Source organism: Onychostoma macrolepis, chromosome 09, assembly GCF_012432095.1.
Source record: "Onychostoma macrolepis isolate SWU-2019 chromosome 09, ASM1243209v1, whole genome shotgun sequence".
Lineage (NCBI taxonomy): Eukaryota > Metazoa > Chordata > Actinopteri > Cypriniformes > Cyprinidae > Onychostoma > Onychostoma macrolepis.
The window spans coordinates 25,934,118-25,960,181 of record NC_081163.1 but is presented as its reverse complement, the minus strand read 5'-3'; the positions used below and the strand labels follow the sequence as shown (position 1 = coordinate 25,960,181).

The 26,064-nt window shown below is 36.4% G+C and overlaps 1 protein-coding gene across 1 annotated transcript in view; it reads left to right on the top strand.

Annotated features, from left to right (window-relative positions):
* ppp1r9ala (protein phosphatase 1 regulatory subunit 9A-like A) overlaps positions 1 to 26,064 on the top strand; it is a 56,177-nt gene that overhangs the window by 5,941 nt on the left and 24,172 nt on the right. The window contains 1 exon segment of the mRNA XM_058786982.1: positions 25,455 to 25,587. Within this exon segment, the coding sequence (XP_058642965.1) occupies positions 25,455 to 25,587 (133 nt within the window).

The window sequence follows — 26,064 nt, the reverse complement described above, 5'->3', positions numbered from 1 at the left end:
ACCTTCTGAAACTTGGATGGGTTCAGTTTGAGCAGATTGTTCAGCATCTAGCTCATATTTGTGATCTCAAGCATATTTTCAAAACTGTACTCAAGCATATCTTCAAAATCAATATTTTGATCACTGGCAGCTTATTCACCACATCCACCATAAAATGACAAATATTTAATTGCAGGTCAGTTTTTTCTGATTTGATATTATTGATGACTCTTCACATGCGACTTTCAGTAGACAGAAACAAAGTTTTGTGAGTTGTAAAAATTGCATGTGACTTATGACCTTTATACAGTGCTTGCCATTGTACAGACTGTAAGTCCGTTCTTCACAGCCTTGTTTTCATTTGCATAAAATTCAGTATGGTATCTACCTTCACTGTAGAAGGTCTAGATGTCTGTGTAACATGCTGGTATGTTAAAGTCACTGATGCATGACTAATGATAATGAATGATGAACCTTTTGTCTCAACCTTTGTAGGACCCACCTCACACTTGCTCTTTTGCTCTGTTGTCCTCTCTTATTTCTCTGTGATTGTGAAATGAAGGTGTGTAACTGTGTAAACAGGTCTTGTCCTGGCTTGAGGCAGGTATTTTTCCGCCATTGTGTTTCATCTCAGTCTTAACATGTTTAGCTAAAGAGTTGTTGCATTGCTGCTGTGGGTTCATACCTGGGGATTCAAACGAGTCTTTTATGAACAGGTTTGGTGAAGTTGTATAAATGAAAATTTTTGTAGACCTGGCAAGCTGCATCTCTGGTGCATTTAAGGCAGGAAACAGGAGATCTGTCTGGTTCCTACGTCATAGTGAAAGAGATTTTATCGCCTGGTTGTAGTTTACAAGGCATCTGTTGTAACTGGCATACGTAGTTGAGCGTAGTATGTAATGATTGTCATTAAACAGGGCAGAAATCAACTATGAGTGATTTATAGAGGTGCTTTGAGGTATGTCTGGAAATTGTGCAGCAGTTTTATAGTTGGTCTTCAGTGTACTCTGATTGATTGCTTTGAATACACAATCAATAAGCCATATAGACCGTTTTAAGGGATGTAAACAATAATAATCTAACACAATTAGCCCCAACACATTTCTGGTTGTAAACTTTTTATTTTCATAACTTCTGGGACTCCAAAAAGGTCCACATGCCTCCCGTTACTGTTTTGAAATAGTTTGACGTCAAGCAATGTTCATGGGACAATGACATCGCCGCATATTGAAGAGTTTTTAAATGTATCAAAATAGCTGCAGAAAGCAAGGTACTGCCAAAAATCGCACGATAACCAAATCTCAAAATGAAACATCATACCCCTTTTTAACACATACCCCCGGTTTCACAAACAAGGCTTAAGCCTAGTCCTGGACTAAAATGTAAGTCTGAGCTGTTTCAACTGAAAGAAACTTGCACCGACTGATCTTAAAACATATCAGTTCCTTTTTGTCTTTAGATGCACACCAGTGATGTTTTTTTTTTTCTTTTTTTCTAAGGCATGTTTATAAAAATGACTTAAATGTCTTAATTGAACAATGGCCTAATCCTGGCTTAGTCTAAGCCCTGTCTGTGAAACCGGGCCATAAAGTTACTAAAATTTGGAATTAGTACAAAGTCCTATCATGCAGGATCATGATCGTTTTCATTGTTGTTCATTGGTGTAACTTCCAAGTATGTGAGTATTCAGCAGCTTGAGGTATCTCTAAAGGGTTAGTTCACCCCAAAATGAAAATAGTCATTTACTTACCTTCATGTAATTTCAAACCCAGACTTTCATGCATCTTCGAAACACAAATTAAGAGATTTTCCTCCATTTTAAAGTCCATTCACTCTTCAAAAAGTTCATGAAGGCATCGTAAATGTAATTCATATGAATCCACATCTTCTGAAGAGACGTGATATGATGAACAGATTTAAATTAGGCTTTTATTCACACATCAACACACATAGAGCATATCAAATATGGTAAACGCATGTTCAGACATGCTTGGCAAGCACAAAGCATTAAGGTTTGTTGGGCTTCCATTTGCCATATTTGATTTACTATATATGTATTGTATAAAATCCTAAATGAAATCTGCTCAATTGCCCATCATATAAAGTAACTATGTCTTTTCAGATAAGAGATCCATATGGATCTCTATGTGAACCTTTTGAAATGTGAAAGTTTTGGTTACGTGGACTTTCAATGGAGGGAAAACCACTTCATCTGTGTTCCAAAGATGACGTAAAGTCTCGTGTGTTTGGAACAACATGAGGGTGAGTAAATGACGACAGAATTTTCATTTTTGGATGAACTACCCCAGATAAACAGATAAACACAGAGCAATCAGACATTGCTGTGGCAGTTCACACGGTCCTGTGAACCGCTCTAGCCAACATCAACACAAACTGCAGACAGTCTGGTCAGTGGTCTGTGGGCCACTGTAAAAGTTTCGTTATTTTTTGGAGATGATCTTTCACAGCACCCGCCTTCAGATTTAGTCATTAAATGTGTCCTCAGCTGCGATGGATCTTTTATGGCTTCATTTAAAAATATTGAAATTACACCACAAGTCTGTTGTATGTCAGCTTTTTGGAGCTTCAAGTATTTTTGGAGCTTCACACAACTGTGATTTATCTGCTGATAAAGGATTCATGTTTTTAAGATTTTACAAGTTCAGTTTTAATAGTGCTGCAGTGTGTGGATTTTTTTTTTTTTTTTTTGTGGTCATGATGCAATTTCAAGTTTTCCTTTCTCTTTGGAGTGTTACAAGCTGTGCATAGATAAGATCCCTGAAGTTGCAAAGACTAAAGTCTCAAAACCAAAGAGATATTCTTTATAAAAAGTTAAGACTCAACCACGCCCCCCTAAAACGGCTCATTCAAACATGTCTACGTCACGGTGTGGGGAGGTTTGCAAAACACCACCCAAATGTATACGCAAAGAAAGGGGGCGAAAGCGAAACTACTTTGTTTGGGCTTCCAAAAGAGGACACAACTAGAAATCAGTGGTTAAACTGTATTTACAACACTGTTCCAGAACAGTTCAACCCAAATATTAGAGTGTGTGCAGCGTATTTTAACGGAGGACTATTTCCTGAAGCTGGGAGTAGCCCGCCAGCTATGCTCAAAGGCTGTTTCTATAAAGTGTGGCAATTCCAACTTTGCAAGGACAGTCTGGCGCTTCACAGCCTGTAAGTACGTTTTCTTATTTAAAGAATTTGACTATTTAAACGAGTGTTTTGAGCTGTGTAGAGTAGCGCTTGTTGTTTCTCTGATCACAAATGCAGACATGGTAATGTTTAAAAAGACAGTATAAGTCATTATAATCAGTAATCATGTCCCCACTGGATGCAACAAATGCCTTGTTTATAATGGGTTTTATTGTTTTTGTTGTCGCACTGGGAAATGGCATCACAATACGGTAAGGGGCGTAACGCTTGAGGTATTCGGCCAATTACAACACACTGGATAGCTGGCCAATCAGAGCACACCTCGCTTCTCAGAACGATGAGCTTTGTAAAAATCTGCGCGTTTCAGAAAGGCGGGGCATAGAGGAGCAACAATAATGTACAGTTTTTTGAACCTTAAACCGCATAAACACATTGCGTTAAACCAAATACACCAAATATTGGTGACATTGTCATATGACCCCTTTAATGAATTTGCATCTTTTCAGCCTCACTTTCAAAATGCTTGCTACAGTTGCGAAAACGCAGAAAATCGAACCTGATCCAAATTTTATGACAGACAAAAGTTTCGGAGGCAGTGTGTAAACGTGATTGACACAATTTGAAGTCATATTTATTTTTTAACATGCAAAAAAGTCAGACGAAATTTTTGGGCTCAGTGTGCAATGACCTTTAACAAGTGATTTCCTGTGAACACTGAAAGTGTAAATGCTATATGACCAGACACAATCACAGGGCCCTATGAATTCAATCATACACATGTAATTTACAGTATAATGTGGAATTTCACAGAATGTGTTATTTTGGCTAAATCAAAAGTGGCGCTGTACTCTCAAATCGCAGTTTAGGCTAGTGTCTGTGAACATTAAAATGCAGAAACACTACTATTTAACGTTTTACATTTTAAAAAGGTTGATTTAAAGTGTTAATGTTTTATATGCAATGTAATTGTAAACGTTTAATGTTTTTATAATACATTTTGTAGTCATAAACCCAGAAAAATGAAAACGGACAACAAAATGTCTGACAAAATAAATGAAAAAAAATGAAAATCATGATCAATCAGTTCAGTCAGACTATGAGTTTTTGATTATTAAATTTTAAACCATTAAAAGGGAATCCAGAAAAAAGTAAAATAAAACAGAATTTGGGGAAAAATAAATTGAGCACATGGAAACTACCATGCAACAGACAGAACTCTTGTTACAGCAGCAGCTGGTTAGGACAGAAACTCATTAATATGCAAGAGAGAGCTCAAATTATTGTCACACATGGTTAAGACACATTGGCAGCCTTATATAGTTTACAGATAGTTTGATACATATTTGCAAACAAAAATGGCAAGAGCAACAGTCGCAAGTTCCAGTCTGATTGGCTGAACTCGTGCAGTTTCCAAGAGTTGGGTTGCTCTAGCGATTAGTCTGGCAACTTGAGTTTTGTTTCAATCCAACCTCAGTCAAGGAAGTCCCGTGTTCCAGAGAGGAGGAGGCAGGACAGGGTCTCACGGTAACCTGAGCCTGTCCTGTAGAGGAAGAGAGACGGAGAGACCGAGTATGAGAAAGAGAGACTCTTTGTTCAGCAGACCGTGCAGACAGAGTGAAATAACTCCCTTGATCACTGTCTTCTGTCAGATGTCTCTGTAGCTTCTGAAGTCATTGTCATCTATAAGAGGCCACATTCTGCACCTTTTTAGCAGTTTATTGTTTTCTGAGAAGTCCACCTATAATGCGATGTAAGATTTCAGCAAAAGCAGTCATACTTTACTTTTTAAACTTAGTTTACACCTTCTTTCTGACTTTGATATAACAGGGCAGTTTTTGCTACTGTACCTTTAAGAATTCTACATGTAAATAAATACCTCTGTTGTGATTGGATGTTCAGTAAATAAACACAAATATAGCTAACACCATCACGCATTAGGCAGAGCCAGGTTTCTTAATGTTGACAATATCAGTTTATGTTCTGCCCACAGAAGGTCATAATAACTCCACTAGCCCTGTCCCTTAGTTACTGTTGCTATGCCTGTCAAACTATATTACTGCCGCTTGTTATGCCTCTGGCAAATATGTACAAAGAGCTGATAGGATTAAGTGAATTATCCCAGGAATTACTAATGATTAACTGTGTATTTATGTCCATTATTTTAATCTCATCTGTCATAGAAGGCTTCATCTAGAAACCTGAAACTGGACAAAGAAATGTTTTGAATCTGTAAGAATGTGTATACTGTGGTGTGTAATGTTGTAGGTATGGGTGTAACGGTATACAAACATGAGATATATATATATATATATATATATATATATATATATGTGTGTATGTATATATGCATGTATGGTTTCGGTACAGCAGGAGGAAAAAAGTAGGCTTATTTTTTTATTTTTATAACTTTGTTTTTAAGCAATGGTTTACTGAACAAATTGCTTTAAATAAATTCAATTACAATTAAAATTTTCTTAGGGATAAAAAATCTACCTCAGATTCTGCTCTAAGCTATAGGGAGCCCTTTTACATTTCTACAAGGTTACAATTAACAACAGAGCCCAAAATTCAATTACTATTTATTTTTAACTATAATAATTAACACTCAAATAATAAATGTGTATGCAAACATGTAAATTGCACATGATGCAGTTTTTAAATTAACTTCTAATTATACAATTTCTATTTGTTGTTGAAATATAATCATTTACACAGTGGCTGTCATAATGTATGTTTAAATAAATCTTTTATAAGTTAAGTAATCAAGACACTAACAGGTAAAGTAAAATATAATAGTATATAGTCTAATATTTCTTAAAATGCTCTTCTCTAGATGTCATTTCTCTAGCAAATAACGATGAGCTGTGGACACTGATGACTTGACTGAGGTAAATGAAATGCTACGTGACATTTTGTTTACAAGCTGTTTTATTAAATTCAAACACTGATTGAGCGATTTCACGAGATGTTCATTCATGTTTATTTTGCGTTAGGAAGGGATGATCGCACTCCGTGCTGCTGTTAGTACTGAGGCTTCTTTACAGAGATCTGTCGTGCCACATCAGAGAGCACCAAAACGGCATTTATTGTCTGAATTTCCTGAAAAATGGAACGATTTGATAGGTACACATACCAAATCGAAAAACCCGTATTGAAAATTTTCGGTAATCAGTGAATGTGTACCGTTACACCCCAAATTGTAGGTATAGGAGTTATAGAAAGAATGTGTATTTGTAGTGAAAACACTAATGTGTCCTCACCTGCTGCATTGCTCATCTGTCAATTGTCTGAAAACAAGCACCATAAACAGTCCAGGCTGCATGTGGCCTTAAAATAACATTTTGACTATTTACAAAAAAAAAAAAAAGCCAAAAGGTTTACAAGACTGCAGTGAACCTCTTTTTATTGCCTGACAAGCAAGCAGTGACACCTTTAATAATAACAAAGAGCATTCCATACTTTTGTATATACAGGAGTTTTACAAACTAATTTGAACACCTTAGAAATAGGCACTATTTATTTAAGTTTTTTTTATTTTATTTTATTAGCATCATTTCCCTTTAATACAGTACAGCAACCTTCTTGGAATAGATTCATTCACCTTCTGAATAGACTTCAGTTCAGTGGTGTCTGTCAAAACATCTGCCACTTGCTTCAGAGATGTTGGAAGCAGGAATCAGCTTCTCAGTCTTCTCTCCAATGTTATCCATAGTGGTTTGATAATATTCAGGTCAGGTGATTGTCTGGTGATTTGTCTGGTCAGGGCAGATGTTGAAGTTCATCTTGGTGCTCCAACTGTCCAGATTTTATGATCATATATTTTTGCCATTTTAGTACTGATGCCTGTGATTAAAGTTATAGCAATTGCAGCTCTTTCATGGATGTTCTTTTCACGGATGTTGAAGTTCTCTGTGGTTGGTTTTTGTAGAAACAAGGTCTTCAAGGTGAATATTGAGGTTTGTTGTCACTTGCTGCTGTAGTTATTTGGACACAGTCCTTCTTAGTGCTTGATGGTCATTCACTTTTAGGTTTTGCCCACTATTCTTCACTGATGAAGTCTTGCCATGCTTTGCATATGCAGTCATAATCGTAAAGACTGTTGTTCTTAAAACACCAGGTTTATGGTTACATACTACATGCTAAACGGGCTCCCTTCACAATTCCTCGAAATCCCTTCACAAGCGAGACCTCTTGTTACTAGCAGGTGTCGACAGTTTTCTATCTCTGCTTGTGATCTGCTCATCTGAGATGTTAATTCTAGTGCTATAGTAAAGCGCAGACAGCATCACATAGGTAGTTAGCAGGTGATGACACAGCACTGTGGTAATGACACCATGGTAGGTTAGCACATAGCTTTACTAAGCCGTACACTGTGTTTATAGTATGCAGTCTGTGTGTAACTCATAGCTGCAGGCATCTCAAATACTCACACCATAAATAGTTCCGTATGTGATGATACTTGAAACATTTGTTGGTGGTATAGTGTATTTTTAAATGTGGTGAGATTAGTATATTTGGAGAGTAACAGTTGTCTGTCTGTCTGTCTGTCCGTTTCTCATGTTCTCTCTGAAAGACTGTAGGTGTGTCTGTAATAGTTGAAATCACAGCGGCAGCTGAAGTGGGAGTTTAATCTCTGATTCCCTTTGTTTTAATTCTCTGAACTAGCATGCTTTATGCATTTTTTACATTTTCAACATGACAATAAAGCAATTGTGTAATTGGAGCAATTTTAATGAATAAAATATCAATAGTGTCAAAAATAATATAAATGTGTAAATATGGGTAATAATTAGTACAGTAGGCAATGTAAAATTAAAGTTCACTGAAGAAACCACTGCTATGCAGTTTCTAGGGTGTGCTGGGAGGGTGAAACAGCTTTGTGAGGTGATTGCTTTGCCCAGCAAGAAACTACCAAAACAGCCAAATCGAAAGAGCCGTAACTTAAAGGCTAAACTGTGCTTCATTTTCTGTTGTTTTGTACTCCGTTGAGCATGCACAGCTTTTAAAGGATGCTGTATTTATCGTGAGCACAGGTTAATACATTCGACATGTGCACACTACCTAGTGGACCTTTGTGTTTGAGAACTCAAATCAGTGCTGATGAAAATTACTTTGGGCACAAGCAGGGGTTTAATTGGGCCGGAGCCGTCCAGGGCTGAGCCCCGGCACATGGGCTTACGCTGGTAACTCATCAGTGGACTTTCCTCGTACATTTTCAACAACTGTAGGCTATATATTTATGCCATTCCAAAAGTGCCTCCTACTGGTTAGTGAATCAATTTGCATTTTTAATAAGCCTCTCTTTTTGTTCAGACCAATGTGAAAATTCACCCATGTAACACTGTTTTAAATTAATATTAAAATGTATTGTTTATAATTTATTTAATATTTTACTTTTTTAATTAATTTTTGCTGGTCTTTAAAAAAACGTCTAAATTTGATTAAAAAAAATCTTGTAGTCAGATGTAGCTTTGTATACTGCCAGCATGCAGAAAGATTTCGATCAGCATTTTAGTATTCATAGCAGAGGACTCTCTCAACTTGTTATATTTTACAGGTTGTCAATTGATAGAAGACTTTTGTAGGCTTTGCATATACATGTGCAACCCTCGATAGCCTGAAATCACAGAGCCTCCCACCCCATAACAAATCCCAATTTTTAACCCCTGCTCACAGGGAAGCTATAATTTCAAATTTAAGGCCTATTCACACCACCATGATGTTCAGTACAGTTTTTTTTAAGTGATTTGCCTATGCAGACCAATGTGATAAAACGGCAAACAGGCTGAATGAAAATGCAAATTCACACTTTGACAGTAGGTGGCACGTATGGAAAACCAAAGCAGAAATGCTGTGGTACACAAGGGCTGCATCCGAAATCGCCCCCTATACCCTCATTTACTATTCCCTACATTGGGCCACTAATATAGTTCACTTGAAGGAGTGAATGAAAAAGAGTGAGTGAATTCAGACACTGAGTGCACCGGATGGACTGCCGCTTGTATAGTTTGTGCTTGCTGTTTAATAATCATTTGAAATTGGCAAACTGGCAGCTCCAGTAGTATAGGTGCGTTCACGCTAGGGGTTGAATGACTTCAGATTTTTTAAAGTCGACTTTTATGTGATGAAAGTAGAGTCGCAGTCGACTAGTCGCTGATGACGTCATTAATGAACAAATAAGTCTGCAGCTGTGACAAACAGTGTTGACAATACATTTCCGATACATTTGGAAATGGAGCGTAAATGTGGAAGTCCTTCATAGAGTTCTTATACTGTTGCGCCCTCTATAGGACCAGCGACTGGTCGACGTCAAGCTTAAAGCGTCATGGCAGAGCATTAAAGTCGACTAGTCGATTAGTCGGTGCAACCCCTAGTTCATGCCATATCGTAATTACGATAATACCAACTTGAAAAAAGCGTTCACATCCTCATAGAACTTTTAATTACAACTTGTGAACTGGGAGTTTTCTGAGAGCTACAGCTTGTACCATGTGACCGCTGCACCTCACGCAGAAAAATGGCGGCACTTCCAGTAGTAAAATACACAAAGTATTCTCATAGCTTCGCAAAATTTAAGTTGAGCCACTGATGTCACATGGACAGTATATCGATGTCCTCACTATGTTTCTGGGTCTGGGAACATAATAGTTGTGTTGCTGTCTATGGAGGGTCAGAGAACTCTCTAAACAAATCTCGATTCATTTAGGGATAGGAGTTTTTATAAATGTATGTCTGAGGAGAACTTACTATCTTTATAAAAGTTTAGATGGTATTTTTTCTTTTCATCTTGCCTCTGTATAATGCATATTGAAGTTCATAAGTGCAGCTCTGCTTTGTTTACAGCGAAAACCAAGGAAACGCTTTAAGTGCCACCTGCTGGCAGAGCGTGAATCTGCGTCTCATTCAGCTCGTCTGCTGTTTCTGTTTCATGCAGATATTTTTTTTAATATTATGTATAGTTTCACAAAACTGAAGTCAGACCATTCTGTTTTTGCTTCAAATTTCGAAATTATACCATCTAATTTAGATTAAAAACTGCTCATGTTGCATGTATGCAGCATCTTTGTTTGGATCATGATTAAAATGCAGTGGTTGCCTCTAATTTTAAATGGAAAGAGCACAGACAAAGCCTTATTTTGTTTATATGAAGATATTTATTTTATTTGTGTTGCTAATTTATTTGATTTGGGGCTTGTTTTAAAATTTCAATTTAGTTTTGTTATTTACATTTAGGCTACATTTATATTAAAATTTTTTTTTTTATTTAGCAGATGCTTTTATCCAAAACGACTTACAAATGAGGACAATAGAAGCAATCAAAACCAACAAAAGAGCAATAATATGCACGTGCTATATTATTATAGTGTCATATTTCAATTTCACAAAGAAACGTGCAGCATTTTGTCCAAGCAATAATAAAAGGACACATTTAATTTATAATTTGTCTTAAATCTCATTTTGTTAAAAAAAATAAATAAATCATGAATCAAATCAAATCGTGAGTTGAGTGAATCGTTACATCCCTAAAAATATCTTAATTTTAAGTAACATTAATTCAAGTAACTAATGTTGATTAAAATAGGACTTAAAGTGCTAATGAACAAGTCTCTGAGTGTTTCTCTTTATCTTAGCGAGTCAGGATATTTCCTTCATCCTCACACATGTCTCTTGTTGTTATATTTAGCAACTCAAGGTGTGTTCTTCCTGTTTACTGTCTTTGAATGTGCATTTGTGTGCTGTCGTGTCCTAGACGGGGAGTTGTAGCATTAGTGTGTGTGTGTGTGTGTGTGTCTGTCACGTGTGATTATGAAGTGCACCTGCCGTGCGCCCCACCTCTCTCCGCTCACCGCTCACTCCAGGAAGTTCAGCAGCCTCTCCTCAAAGCTACACAAAAGTCTGAACAAACACATGGGTGTGGCGCTAACAAGGGAATACTTGTGTTTCTATGACACACATCAGCCGTCACCTGAGGAATCTAACTTGCTCGTGCTCTGAAAAACTGGCTGACTGTACATTACGCAGGGCTCTTCTTCTTTGAGTTGTTTTCTTCTGTGCACAGAGAGATCAAGCAATCTGTAAGGATCAGTTTTTTTTGTAACCAAGTCACAACCCTAGGATTAGGATAGAGAGGTGGAGTTTGTCTGATGGCACTGCAGAAATGTGTCGTCTGAATCTTCATTGTTAGAGAGTCAAAATAATACACTTGTTTCGATTCCTTGTCGAAATCAGTTTCCAGCTGCTATATTGCAGGAGATAAAACACATTGTTCTTTTGAAGGCAGTGAGTTGAGCAGCTTTAGAAGTGCATTATGCTATTATCTCTTTTAATTCTTACATTTATATAAAAACTATTTACAAAAGGAAGCGTATGTGGACACATTAGTTATAAATATTAAAATAAAATAACCAAAAAAACATTCGGTTCAAGGGCTGGGCGATATATCGAACTCGAAATTCATGCGCGATTCATTCATGCGTAAAGCCGGTTCAGTGATTAGCGCTATTATAGATGAAGGCGATTCATCTGCAATAATGAACGCGATATTGCGTATCTTGTCAGTAAACTATGGCTGTGTGTATTAAATGGCGCTCTATTTGAAAACAGGCGATGGGAGATTTAGCGCTAATCACGTAACCGGCTTTACTGACGAGATGCGCATGAATATTGTGTTCAATATATCGCCCAGCCCTAACCAAAAGTCAATAAATATGTCTTTTTAGTAATTCACAAAGAATGTAATTTTCTCCATAGTAAATATACTTTTTACAACGTCAATCCAATCCTGTATTTGTGGCAGATTAGGTTTATACCAGCATCTAGTAATAGCTTTTTTACTTGAAGCAAGAGTTGTTATATACATAGCCTATAATTGTTCTTCCTTTCCCAGGAAACCATTGACACCTTGCTCATGTAAAGTACCTCAAAACTGAAATCAACTTAACGTATTAGAAAAGATTTTAAGCACTTATGTATATCCTTCCAAAAACTTCTGATATTAGGACATCCCCAAAATATGTGAAAATGGTTAGCATCCTGTGAGCCGCAGTGTCTCCAAAACTTTGAGTTGCCTAGAAATGTATTTTTCCTGTTTTGGAGTAAGGAAAAACAGAACAAAATTATCTCCAATATGAAGAATGGGAGGTTGCCCAGTTGAAGTTTACATATATTTTCCCAGTCCTCAGTTGAGATAGTAATACCACTTTCTTTCTCCCATCTCTCCTTAATGAACAGAGATGAATCTCCTTGTAAATCCATCAATGCTCTATATAGTTTAGTATTAGTCTTTGATAGTGGTTCAGCCTTGTAAGCTGAGGAGAATATTTTAACTAGAGCACTCTTATTTGGATATCCATCTGGCCTTTTTTAATTTTCTGATAGAAATGTTGTCGGAGCTGAAGATATCTGACAAAATCCTTGGAATCTTGATTGAATCTTTCTTTTAGAGAATTATAAAGTCTAGTAATTGTCCTTTATCTATGATTGTACAGTAAGCAGTGATCTCTTTCTTAGCCCATATTTTAAAACGCATATCTAAGGTATTTGGTTTAAAATCAGAATCATATGATCATATAATTAAAGGTCAATACTTGTGTTTTTAAAATATTCAATTTAAATCCTGAAAAAGTCCCAAAAATTTGTAATGTTTCCCATAGCTCAACCAATGACTCAGTTGGATCCTTTAGATACACATATGTCATCAGCAAATAGTGCTATTTTGTGCTCATCGCCTTTGATGTTAATACCTTTTATTTTTTAATTTTGCCTGATCCACTGCCCCAGGGGTTCGATAAACAATGCAAAGAGTAGAGGGGACAGAGGACACCCCTGTCTAGTGCCCCTCTCCAGTGTGAAAGTCTTTTGATAGATTGCCGTTTATTTTAGGGGTCATATGGGGTCATATGACGTTGCTAAAAAGAACATTATTTTGTGTATTTGGTGTAATGCAATGTGTTTATGTGGTTTAAGGTAAAAAAAAACACATTATTTTCCACATACTGTACATTATTGTTGCTCCTCTATGCCCCGCCTTTCTGAAACGTGTCAATTTTTACAAAGCTCATCGTTCTGAAAAGCGAGGTGTGCGCTGATTGGCCAGCTATCCAGTGCGTTGTGATTGGCTGAATACTTCAAGCGTGAGACGGAAATGTTACGCCCCTTACCGTATTGTGATGCAGTGTCCCAGCGTGACGAGACAAAAACAATAAAACCCATTATAAACGAGGCATGTGTTGCATCCAGTGGGGACATAATTACTGATTATAATGACTTGTACTGCACTACATTACACTGCTCAAAACTCGTGTTTGAATCGTCAGTGGCAAATTCTTTAAATAAGAAAACGTACTTACAGGCTGTGAGTCAGAAGCGCCAGACTGTCCTTACAAAGTTGAAATTGCCCCACTTTATAGAAACAGCCTTTGTTCATATATAGCTGGCAGGCTACTCCCAGGTTCAGGAAACAGTCATCCGTAAAATGCGCTGCACACACTCTAATATTTCGGTTGAACTGTTCTGGAACAGTGTTGTAAACACAACTTAACCACTAATTTTTAGCTGTGTCCTCTTTTGGAAGCCCAAACAAAGTAGTTTCGCTTCTTGAAACACAGCGTCTCCAGGACATGGTGCCGGCCGCAGCAACAATACTACAGCGAGAATAAAAATCACGCCCCCTTTCTTTCCATATACATTTGGGCGGTGTTTTGAAAATCTTCCCACACAGTGACGTAGACATGTGGGGGCGTTTAAACAAGGCATTTTAGGAGGGCGTGGTCAAGTCTTAACTTATATAAAGAATATCTCTTTGCTTTTGAGACTTTAATATTTGCAACTTCAAGAACCTCATCTATGCACAAACAGCTTGTAACACTCCAAAGAGAAAGGAAAACTTGAAATCGCCACGAGGGCGGCAAATCTCCACCATGTAAAACATAATTAAATGCTGGCAATAAAATAGGGATAAGTTGTTGTCTAAATACTTTATACCATTCGGATGAAAATCCGTCTGGACCTGGTTACTTATTTGTTTTAAGCCTAGATATTGCTTTATTTAGTTATATCTGCAGATAATTTAGCATTCCAGGTATCACTAATCAAAGGGAGTTTTAAAATTTTAACAGGATCTACATTAAAATAAATTTAAAACTAATCAAATCGTCACATTTTATGCATTTTTTGAAAATATACCATTAAATCATAAAACACAGAATAATTAAAAAAGACAAAATATTTAAAAAAATCAAAAATATAAAATGCATTTCACAGGACTATTTTATTTTTTTAAATACATTTTAATAATTTTAATTTTAATAAATTGTTACATTGTTAAACAAGGAATTTGGGGTTAAAATAAAACAGATAATATTTTTAGTGCAATATAAAATCAATTTTTAAACTGCAGGGTTGATTTGGTCTCCAGTGTGTGTAAGATCTTTGACACATTCATCTGAAATTGATGTGCTGTTCTCATGTTGTATCTCTTCATAATAATACAGTGGCCATGAAGTATTTAGACTCTTCAGTCTCTCTGAAAGTCATTGCTCTAGATACATAACATCAGTGTGTCATCTGCCCTCAAATGCTGCAGGATCTTTTTTTTCTTCAGTATCTTCACATTTCTTCAACATTTTTGCTCTGTCTTTGAATCAGCTGTTGTTTTGGTGATTTTTAGTAAATGTATGACTCAGTTCTCCAAGTTCACACAGGTGTTCCAACTCAGGAACCACAGGTGTAGTTCATAATCACATAAACTATAAACATGATCAACTAGCATGTTACAAACACAAAGTGTACCAAATTTGCCTTAATTTTGACCATTATTATTTAGCATCTTGAGGAACACTTTATTTAATAATTTTTTCTAAAATAAACCTTGTCTGGATCTTTTTAAAACAATGACTTTGATGCATTCAAATACGTTCTGGGACTACAGCGAGTTAAAAAATACTGACCAGGTGGAGTGTATAGCCCACAGCAAATTAATAATAATAATATATAGAGAAAAGAAAAGAAGAAGAAAAAAAAAACATAAGGTGAAAGTTAATCATCATTAAGTGGCTTTGGTCAACCTTGAGTTGCTTTAAATGTGCTTAATGAATGAATGGCTATAAAGTGCAGCATGGGTCTGGTTCAGTGCTGTTTTTCTTTGTCACATTCATGGCGCATGCTGCCAATCAGTCAAATGTTAAACAGCAGCAAACTGGGTGTTTAAATTGGTCAGAAAGAATATAGCATATATGAATTGCCTGTTGTCACTAATTGCTAAATCGGCTCTGTTGTGACTGGTGGAATTTAATCAGATTTGTGTGTTGTAAATTCACAGGAGTGTGTGCGGTGGTGTTGAGGTGAAGGTGTAGAAGTGCACTGCTGGTGTTTAGTCATGTTAATCACTGTACTGCTAATATGCTTTTGTGTTCAAAAAAATGAATGTCACAATGAAAACAAAATGGACAATCCTTACTTTACCTTATCCTTATTAATTAATTAATTAGAATTTATTGTTCTATTTATTATAATTGATTTGTTCATGCATGCCATGTAAAAAAAAAAAAAAAAAAAAAATCATGTTCCCTTTTATTCTTTAATCAAAAACATTAACATCCCCTTCCCTTCTCAACAAGAAGCAGCTGTTTCACTTGAATACATGACAAAAGTTGCAATTTCCAATTGATTACTTTAAACACAACAAACGTCTATATCCAACCTTCTACCACTATATAAATATATAATACAAAAATATATACAAAATGTCAATATAAATTTTAATATAAATTCATACCATAAGAATCAGGGACTTCGACATGTACACAAAGAGGGTTGGAAAAACTTTTGACCTCATATAACATAAGTGGAAGGTTAAGCACATTATTTACACAGTTTATTTAACAAAAAGAAATAAATAGATAAACAGAATATTTCAGACACTATTTTGTACATGACTTGTGGAAAATTCTAAATAAGTCTTTGTTTAGATTGTTCTATGATTGGCTAATATAGATTTATTTTTTTTACTATTCATTTTTTCTTTGTGTGTTAATGTGACTTACTGTTTGTATTCACGTATGTGTGCAGCCTGTAGGGTTTGTTGGCTGATATACAGTATGCATACAGTATGTGTGTGTTCCCTCCTCTCACACAAGCGTGTTTGTGTGTCCTGAGCAGGAGTTGAGTTAGCTTTACTTCACACAGCTTTTGTGTGTAGCTTAAAGGAGTTGAACAGTAATTATTGACTTTGAAGAGAGAAATGGAGACATAACAGGGAAAGACTGGTGTGGCGTTCCAGTGTTTCTCTGGACTGGAGTTGAAATGTAAATGTGAAGCAGATGTACACTGAGTATTAATTTACCCACATTACAAATGTCAGGACACCACATAAAACATGCACAGTGGTCAAACATTAAGCATTCTGTCTTGCCTTGCTCACCCTCATGTTGTTCCAAACGCACGACTGCTCTGTTCATCAGAAGAATGCTCATCCATACATTGAAAGGTTACAGGGACCAAGGGTTCTAAAACTCCAGACAGATATCAAGTAATGCATCAAAAAGCACTTTTATGATGATCCTTATAGTTGTCTGTAGTCACTTTGTGTGAGGAACGCGTTTAGGGCCCTATGATTTCTGCGACGCGTAAAACACAGACGGATTTCAATTAATACGAGATGCTTCATAATGATTGATAAAATTAATTTAACCATTAAATCAGAGTCTAGAAAAATTCAATTGGAAAAAAAATGGAATCCGGAAAAACTTTAAAGGAACAAAACGGAATTAGGAAAAAAAAAAATACTTATTTCATAGGGCCCTATTCGTAAATAAACTTTCATAGTTCTGAAATCTTATACATGCTTTTGCACATTTTCTTAACTACTGTAATTCTGTGTATACAGTATGTGCATATTTATCAGGATTGCGCGCCTTTATGTGCAGGCATGATTCGTTTGTGAGTCACCGGCAGCGCGAGAAGCCAGCAGAGAAAAAGATACTCCTCTCAGAAAACGTACAAATAAGGATAATTTTAGATATTTAATTACTATTTTGAGCATTGGGATCGCTAGAAGAGTGCTTAACAATCAAATTTTTGTGAAAACTTAAAATCGTCATTTTTCACACTTTTTTTTTTTTTTTTGTCTGGTCTGTTGCTCAAAATTAGCCCGTGCTCATTCACTTATTTTGCCAGCACGGGTCACATATATTTTTAATTCAAAACGGTAAGATTTGAGAGTAGTTTGCATCACTGGATAATATTGCCAGTCGTTTAACATTTCTATTGTAATGCGCTTGTCAAATATGAAATGTTTAGCTACTACTTACATTGCCCTCTTTCACTCTTAAAACTGAAGCGCTGTGATTCAAGTTCATGCTCGGCTTCAGTGAACAGTAAAGCCCACTTTCTTATATTTGATTGTCCAACTCAATCATTTTGACGTTGAGCACAGTAGCAGACCATGTTTAAAAATGTACTTTTAAAACTTTTTGTCATCATAACACAAAGAGCAGTGTGTAATGAAGAGCAGTGAAGCAGCATTAAGATTAAATATTGGGTGTTTATGGTGGTTTACGGCCTGATTAGTTTTTAAGTATAGATCCGATGACAATGGTTAACAGCTCATTGGAGAGGAAGATTATCAGTAAATAATATTAAATTTCAGCCTGTTTCTCACACAGATCTATCGCATGACATTCATAGGTGTATTGGATTTAGAACACAAGTCATAGGTGGACTACTTTTATCATACTTTCATAAAACCTGTGATGATACTTCTGTGGGTTGTAAAAGTTTTGGAACAATATTCGGTTGAGGAAATATTTTATTCCCATAATGTGCTTGCTCTCAGGATGAGGATGGGAGAGGAAGTCAGAAGTCAGACAGGAAGCTGTTTGAATGTTGACGTGTAACTGAAGCAGGTGTGAACAGTGCAGGACAGATTCTCTCTCACTCTCAGAGACCAGAGAGGTCAGGTTTCAGCAAAGAAAAGGAACATTGTTTGAATTGCTGGCGTCGTCCATGGCAACAAGAGAGATGGAAGAGAGACGGAAAGAAAGAGAAAGGAGAAAAAGAGGCCAAGTGTAACCACAGAGCGGTGTGAGGTCAGTGCAGGCCTGCCATTCATCACACGCTCACAAATACTCAAATATATTCAACAGTTAATTAACACGCAGTCATTTCTCTTTCTCTGTCTCGCTCGCTGTTATTTTTCTAGATGGATTTTCAGTGTGTTCACAGGTTCAGTCATGGTGGGTGTAAGTTCACATGCTAAAAGTAATTTTTATAACCAGTACTTTGTCTTGCTTTTCCAATAAAAAAATAAAAATATTCCTAAAACAAAATATGGTTACACTTTATTTTAAGGTGTCCTTGTTACAATGTAATTATACATTAAATATTGAGTATTAAGTACTGGGTAATATTAATTAACTATATGTACTTACTATAGGGTTAGGATTAGCGTTTGGCTTAAGGCCCCGATATACTTCAAACAAAATCGAAGAATGAACTGATATGATGTCATTTCGAACAAAATCAGGCTGAAGTGAAGTTCGTTTTGAGTTTTGATACAGCTCACCAAAGCGAACTTTTATGGAAATGGTATGTTTCTTTTGTATTGCAAACATGATACTTGACTCTGAACTGCTGCTAATCATTATTCTTTTGTCTATAATATTCTGACCATTGGTACCCGTCTCACCTAGATACATTTCTTCATTGCATCGTTATTGTGTTTAGGGCATACGCATGAGCGGCACGACATAATAATCTACTCCCCGCCTCCAGCAGCGCGGGGGTGTTGGAATGTTCGAATACAGTATACAGTCACTCAGCCTTTTCGATCTTCTTTTTGCCCCCAAACGAAGAACGAAAACGAACTTGAATGGGTTACTTGAATATAATTATTCATAATTAATTGTTATTAGTGCTGGGCGGTATGACCAAAAATGTATATCACGGTATTTTTCAAAATTATACCGATTTCACTGTATATGACGGAATATACCGATTTCACGGTATATTATTTTTTTCATGCATGACCGGGTATTAACCACATTTTCTACTGATTGAGAGAGGAAAAACTGCAGTAGATTGACTTAGAAGGCCATATTCTACTGTCATGATGAGCAAATATTGTAGAAATATTCCACGCTAAATAGTGACTAAACACAATCCATTAATACATGTTAACCAGGAGTCACTCTCATTTCGCGACATCATCTGATAAAATCAACATGCATCTAACGTTACACTAAAAAAAAAAAAGATGCTAGGTTTATCAGTTTGTATATTCTATGGAAAAAAGCCGCTAAATGGGTCTGAAAGTTGCTAAATATAGTGCTAAAGTCGTGCTTGTGTGTGTGAGACGCGGGAGCTGATGGCAGCGGGTGGTGGATATTAGAGGTCGACCGATTCATCGGTTTTGCCGATTAATCGGCACCGATAGTTGATTGCCACAACTATCGGTTATCGGCAAAAATCCATGCCGATAGTTTTCCGGTTTGCAACCATTGCTGGAGTGGCTGAGAAGGGTCTGCTGGCATTATACAGTACGAGAGCGGCCTCTACAGGCGGAAATCACTGACAGCACGTGTTGTTTTTGACACGTGAAACTCCAGACTCGCATTTAAATACAGCCGACAGAAAAGCCTGCCGCGGAACAGAGCGCCATTCACATAGTTTTCTATTAAATTACATTATATTTGTCCCAAATCGTTGTGAATGTATAATGACTTCACCCTAGGCTATAAATTATGTAATGTGCATTTTTCAGCAAAACGTTTGTCTTTCTGTGGCTCTAATAAAGTCTGTATGCTTCATATAGAGAGCTGTAATACAGATCGCGCGTTCTCTTTCCGCTTGCTCTGTTTTTTTTAAACACCGAACTTCAAACTCATTTATGCCACTTTGTTCATTCTTGAAGCAAACTTATGTCCGTTTGGTGATTTAAATAAATTGTTTTAGACCGCCACTTGATTTGAATGCAAAGCGTCTGGTGTGTGTGATACCTCTGAGTTCTTCTAGACGCAGCCCTGCACTTTTGCACGCTTAGTAACACATACAGCTGTGTCCTCGCCACAATGCAAAAGTGAAAAGAGACCCTCTCAAAAAGTGCCGCGTTCTGAACGTTATTTAAATGACACCGGTATTACGGTGTTTAAAAAATTCATATCATAAGAAAAATAAACACCGGTATTCGGTATGAACCAGTATACTGCCCAGGACTAATTGTTATTATAATTGTAAGTACATGCAACGTGCAACAAGGACACCTTAAAATAAAGTTTTACCCAAAATACATTAACTTGAGAAGCAAAACTGGATGAAATAATAATAAGATTTGTTTGCAGAGAATATCTTGTTTGTTTGTTTTTTCTTTCTTCATTGGAAAATAGATATTTAGGCTTAAATTTATGCTTGAAAAAATATAAACTTCAAGGTGCATTTTCTAAAAAACACGTCTTACAAGAAGATCAAATTTACTTGAGAAGCTTCTAAGGATGTTAAGATCTTTTTTTTTTTTTTTTCTGTAAATCAAGATATACATATTTATTTAGGGTTTTTTCCTCTGTGTCTGCTGGGCTAAAGAAGCATGTTACACTGAGTCAGTGGGTGAACTGCATTGAGGTTTCTGTTCAGTCGCTTCAATGAAGATTCATGCTGGGCTTTTCTATAAAATGTGCCGCCCAGCCGACATAGACTGTTGTTTAGATTAAATCCTGTGAGGAGTGTGGAGGAATGTGAGTGTGAGACACTGTTTCCTGCTCAGCTGCTGAATCTACAGCAGTCTGAATTGAATGGAGTAAGTTAAAAGCGGCAGTTAAATGGCAACAAGTCTTTCTCTTGCATCATCAAACAGACAGAGCAACCACTTTTGTTTTCAGTTCGCAAAGCAGTGACTCTAACGAACTAGTTCTTTTGTACTGTCCATTTCAAACTCAGTTTTGTATTGTTATGGTGTTAAAACCTCTAATTAAACCTTTTTTAATCTAAAATTGTCCATTTTGTTTAGAAAAGACAAATGTGTAATAGTCTTTTTAAGTCTTAAAATATCTTAAATTTCATTCAAACATGTTGAGACTGCATTAATATATGGTACAAAAGCAGTATGGTTTTATTTAGCTTGTAGTTAAGACCAATTATTATTGGTTAGGAAAGTTAGTCCCTGTGGTTGAGAGAGAGACGACTGTGTGTGTAGACAGAGAGACGTCTAGTCGTGTGGATTGGGGATTATGTTCAAGGTTGGGAAGCTGAACCGTTTTTTCCAGTTTTTGGACTACATCAATTTATATTCCACCATCTTCACACTAACCCTGTAACACGCACGCACTGTTTTTAAAGATGCCATATTTATCACTTTTATTCACTTTTATTTTTGCTGAAGTCTACTTTTATATCGTTAGCAGGGCTCATCACCTGGATTGCTGGCCAGTGGTTCAGATTTTTACAAAATTTACACTGGCCCAACCACTAACTAACTTAAATAAATAAATAAATAAATAAATAAAGATACAGCTTTCTTTGTTTTTGCCTCATGCAACAGTTCTGATAAATAAGAACACCAAAATTTTGCTTTAAATAAATTTTGAATACCATCTCAAAACCTCCAACCCAACTAATATAGAGTTAAACATTATTAAAGACAAGTAACTGTCAGTAATAAAATGAGAACAAACAAACATGTTACAAGCAATAGGTCAAATATACAAATGAAATAAATTTTTTCAGCCAGGTCTAACAGTAGCTTTCAGGTGAGACACATTACAGAAATTGAATAAAGAAATCAAATCTAAAATAACATGCATAGTCATCAGTCATCAGCATAAATTAAATATAGAATCATCTTTAAAGAATATCAAAGGTAATTTTTTTTCACATCTTTTTGTTCACACAAGTCATAACCAATTGTGTTTAGAAGGATACTTGACATGATGGCCGGTTTAAAGTCATTTTGTGTATATGTTCATTTCAAGTGCAAGATGATGTGAAAGATAACTAAATTCAGCATTTGCAGCTTGTCTGAAAGGCGGATTCGAGTGTGTACAAACAAAACCATCTCAGACAGTGAGTGAATTGTACAGTTAGTCATCTTCTTGTGCTTGATTAGTTCAAAATCGCTTACAAGTTTTTTTAAGTCTTGCAACTTAAAACATTCGTGAATGAAAACCTGTTACAGTTTCATAAACTATTCCTACCATATTTCACACTGGCCCTAGGCCAGCTCTTAGTGTTGAGTTTTGTGTTAGTCCAGATTTTTTATACCTGAAGATGTTATAATTTAGTATACACACTGAAAAAAAAATTATTCATTTGAATTTGCAAAATTTTCTTAAAGGAACACTCCACTTTTTTTGGAAATAGGCTCATTCTCCAACTCCCCCAGAGTTAATAAGTTGAGTTTTACCGTTTTTTAATCCATTCAGCTGATCTCTGGATCTGGCGATAGCACTTTTAGCATAGCTTAGCATAGATCATTGAATCCGATTAGACCAGTAGCATCGCGTTCAAAAATGACCAAGAGTTTCGATATTTGTCCTATTTAAAACTTGACTCTTCTGTGGTTATATAGTGTACTAAGACGGTGGAAAATGAAAAGTTGCGATTTTCTAGGCTGATATGATTAAGAACTATACTCTCATTCGCGTAATAATCAAGGAACTTTGCTGCCATACCATGGCGCAGCAGGTGCAGTGATACGCAGCGCCAGAAAGTAGTCCCCAGCTAGGTACCTGGTTATAATATAGCTGGGGACTGCTTTCAGGCGCCACGTAATATCACTGCGCCATGGTACGGCAGCAAAGTACCCTGATTATGCCGGAATGAGAGTATAGTTCCTAGCCAAATCGGCCTAGAAAATCGCAACTTTTCATTTTCTGCCGGTCTTAGTACACGATATAACTACAGAAGAGTCAAGTTTTAAATGGGACAAATATCGAAACTCTTTGGTCATTTTTGAACGTGATGCTACTGGTTTTTGAACTGCTAGGACTGGTTAAGTCTTACTAACCAAAATAGACTAAATTGTCTTTCATCAGGACTCACCAATTAACCGATACATGAATATGTAAATTAATCATGGTTGTGGCATCTTTATCATAAAGATTCCTGGATGAGCTGCTTTTAAGTTCGGCTTTAATAAATATTCTGGGTGGTCTGTGGAAGACATGATACATTGAACTCTTATTTAAAAGACCAAAATGTTGTCTGCTGGAAAGTGTCATATTGTCTAATTAATATTTTAAAGAAAAAAACATGGCATTGTACTCACACATGTAGCTTTCCAGAATGGTGACTGAAACCAATGAGCTGCCTCTGTGCTGTTATTGGACTTTCAGTTAATTTGGCATCATGCTGATATATTCTGATGTAATTCATCACATCAGAGCTCAGCACATTTGAAGTGACGAGCAGCGCTGTTTTCTGTACTGTGATGTAGATGGTTCTCAGTAAGACTCTTTTTCTGCTCCTAATTTTGAATCGGCATTTTTAATTCAAACCACAACCCTCAATGCCATAAACCAAGATTACAAAATACTTTGGACGCCTCTAAAATTTTCTTTCCCCCTAAAACTGCAGTTGGAGGAGCCCTCTAAACCTCCACAGAAAGAGAGGTTAGTGGCGATGATATCTGTCTCTGTGTCTTTCCTTCTTAGTAAACGTTTGTAGTTCTCAGGTGGATTTACAACGATAAAAATGTCTGTTTCCTGTCTGATCAAAGTATGGCGCTGCTCAGATGAGCAGACTGACTGCTGCTGGCCTGCTGTGGATGTGTGTTAATGTGTAGTCGCTCAAGCTCTGACATGCTCCGGGTAGTCCACACACAGGAAATGTTTACCAGGTTAAATCACACTCCTGAAAGAGTCCTAATCAGTAGACTGATCTCATTCCCTCTCCTGCTCTGAATGAGTCTAATGTAATGAGACATACCTGAGTTTCTCTTCAGATCTACAGAGCCTCGGAGGAAAACGTGTGTGTTTGTGAGCTAGAGGAAGAGCTGGCAAAGATTTGAGCTTTGACTTTGTTCATTTGGAGCCCAGTCTGTGTGTCTCTCCACAAAATAATACTATTTGGGCTAGTTGAACTCTGTCTACAGTTGGATTCATTTTATATTGAGTTTCCCCTCAAATTTCTTCTCTCAGACTGATAAAATATAATTAGTGGAGCCCAGTGAGATCATTTTACTCAAACCCAATGTTTTATTGTTCCTCTCACAGTGTTCAGGCTTAATCCGCTTTCATTCACTCGATCCTGTTTCACACACAATAAACACACACATTTAACTCTTTTCATTAATCGAGAAAATATTTGATAGACTGTTTAAAGGGATACTTCAGCCAAAAAAGAAAATGGTCATTGTTTACTCAGTTTTGTATATTGTTGCAAACCTGTATGACTTACTTACTTTATTCTTTGGAACAAAAAAGGGCAACTATTGTAAAATAGAGGATTGTTTTGCAAAAAATAAATAAAATAAATATAGTAAGTAAGTGAGTAAGTAATTAATAATCATAATAAAGTAATTAAAAAACAAAAAATTAAGTAGAGTATGTGAGGCATAAAAAAGTGTACCTCTGTCATAGTTACTCTTACTTGTCCTCATGTTTATGTATTTCACATTATGACACATGTTCCATTAATGAAAATGAGTTGAGTGAGTGATAAGGTGAGTAAATGGTAACAGTTTTAACTGTGGGATGAAGAAAACTTTTAAGTAAATTGTGTATTAAATTTTATACATGTATAATTTAATTGGGAAAAAAACAAGTTCTTCTCTTTCCATATCCTCTCACTTTCTCAGCTGTGGCCTAGTTCACTGAGGTTTATATTATGTTTGAGTTTTACATGTTGACTAAAGTTGGGTATGTATTTTTTTAAATGTTTTTTATGATTGTTGCTTGTTCTTCATTAGACTGTTTCTATAGACACAGTCACACTGCATCAGTTCATCATATAAATTCACTGTATGTATATTCACTGATTTTGTAAAACTTGGCTGACTCTAAAGAATGGATAAATCTCCAAAAATGATTGTGTGTGTGTGCAGTAAGTGATTTTCTCTGTAGCAGATAAGAGCTGCTTTCACTGGGCTGATACTGTAGCAGAAAGGAAGCCTTTCTCTGGCAGGACTGTAGAGAAGCTGATTACAGCTTTGATGTTTTGGTTTCATTGATATATCCAGTGTTTTTGCAATAAACAAAATGCTGACCAGTGAATTAGGAAGGGGTCTCATCTTAATAAACCACATAATAGGCACTCTGAAAGATTATGAAAGCGAATGAATAGTTATTGTGTGTTATTAGCTGTAATTGACAGTTGTTTCTGGGGCTTCAGGTGTACAGTACATTCTCTAATGAAGAGTACGACCGGAGGAACGATGATGTGGATCCTGTGGCGGCGTCTGCAGAGTACGAGCTGGAGAAACGGGTGGAGAAGATGGACGTGTTTCCCGTGGAGATCGAGAAAGGTGAGGCTGTGTCTTTGACAAAATACTTCGACTCTCTCTGAGATTCTTTACCAGAAACGTGCATTTAGTTTTCATGCTCACTTTTCCATCTCACGGACCCTTAGAATTAAACAGATTGTTTTTGCTACTGTACCTTTAAAGGTGTGGTCACATTAGCAAAATTGTGTGAGCAAAAATAGGTCCATTGTCAATAGTGTAGAGAAGTATGAAGCACAGGTCAAACAAAAATCACTTTCAAACCAAGTTTTTTATTGATCAATGTGGCAAATTCATGTGAACAACTTAAACATGAGAGAAATCCGCAGAGGGAAATTTTTCGGCCTATAGATTTCTATTGGAGTCACTGGATTTCACCATGAAATACATACAGAGGTATGTAATGTCTATACATAAATGATCTCCATTATGATTGGCTAGCCTCTTTGCATGTGAAATGAGTAAGGGCATCCCTGCCAAGATACTGAACTCTGAACAGGT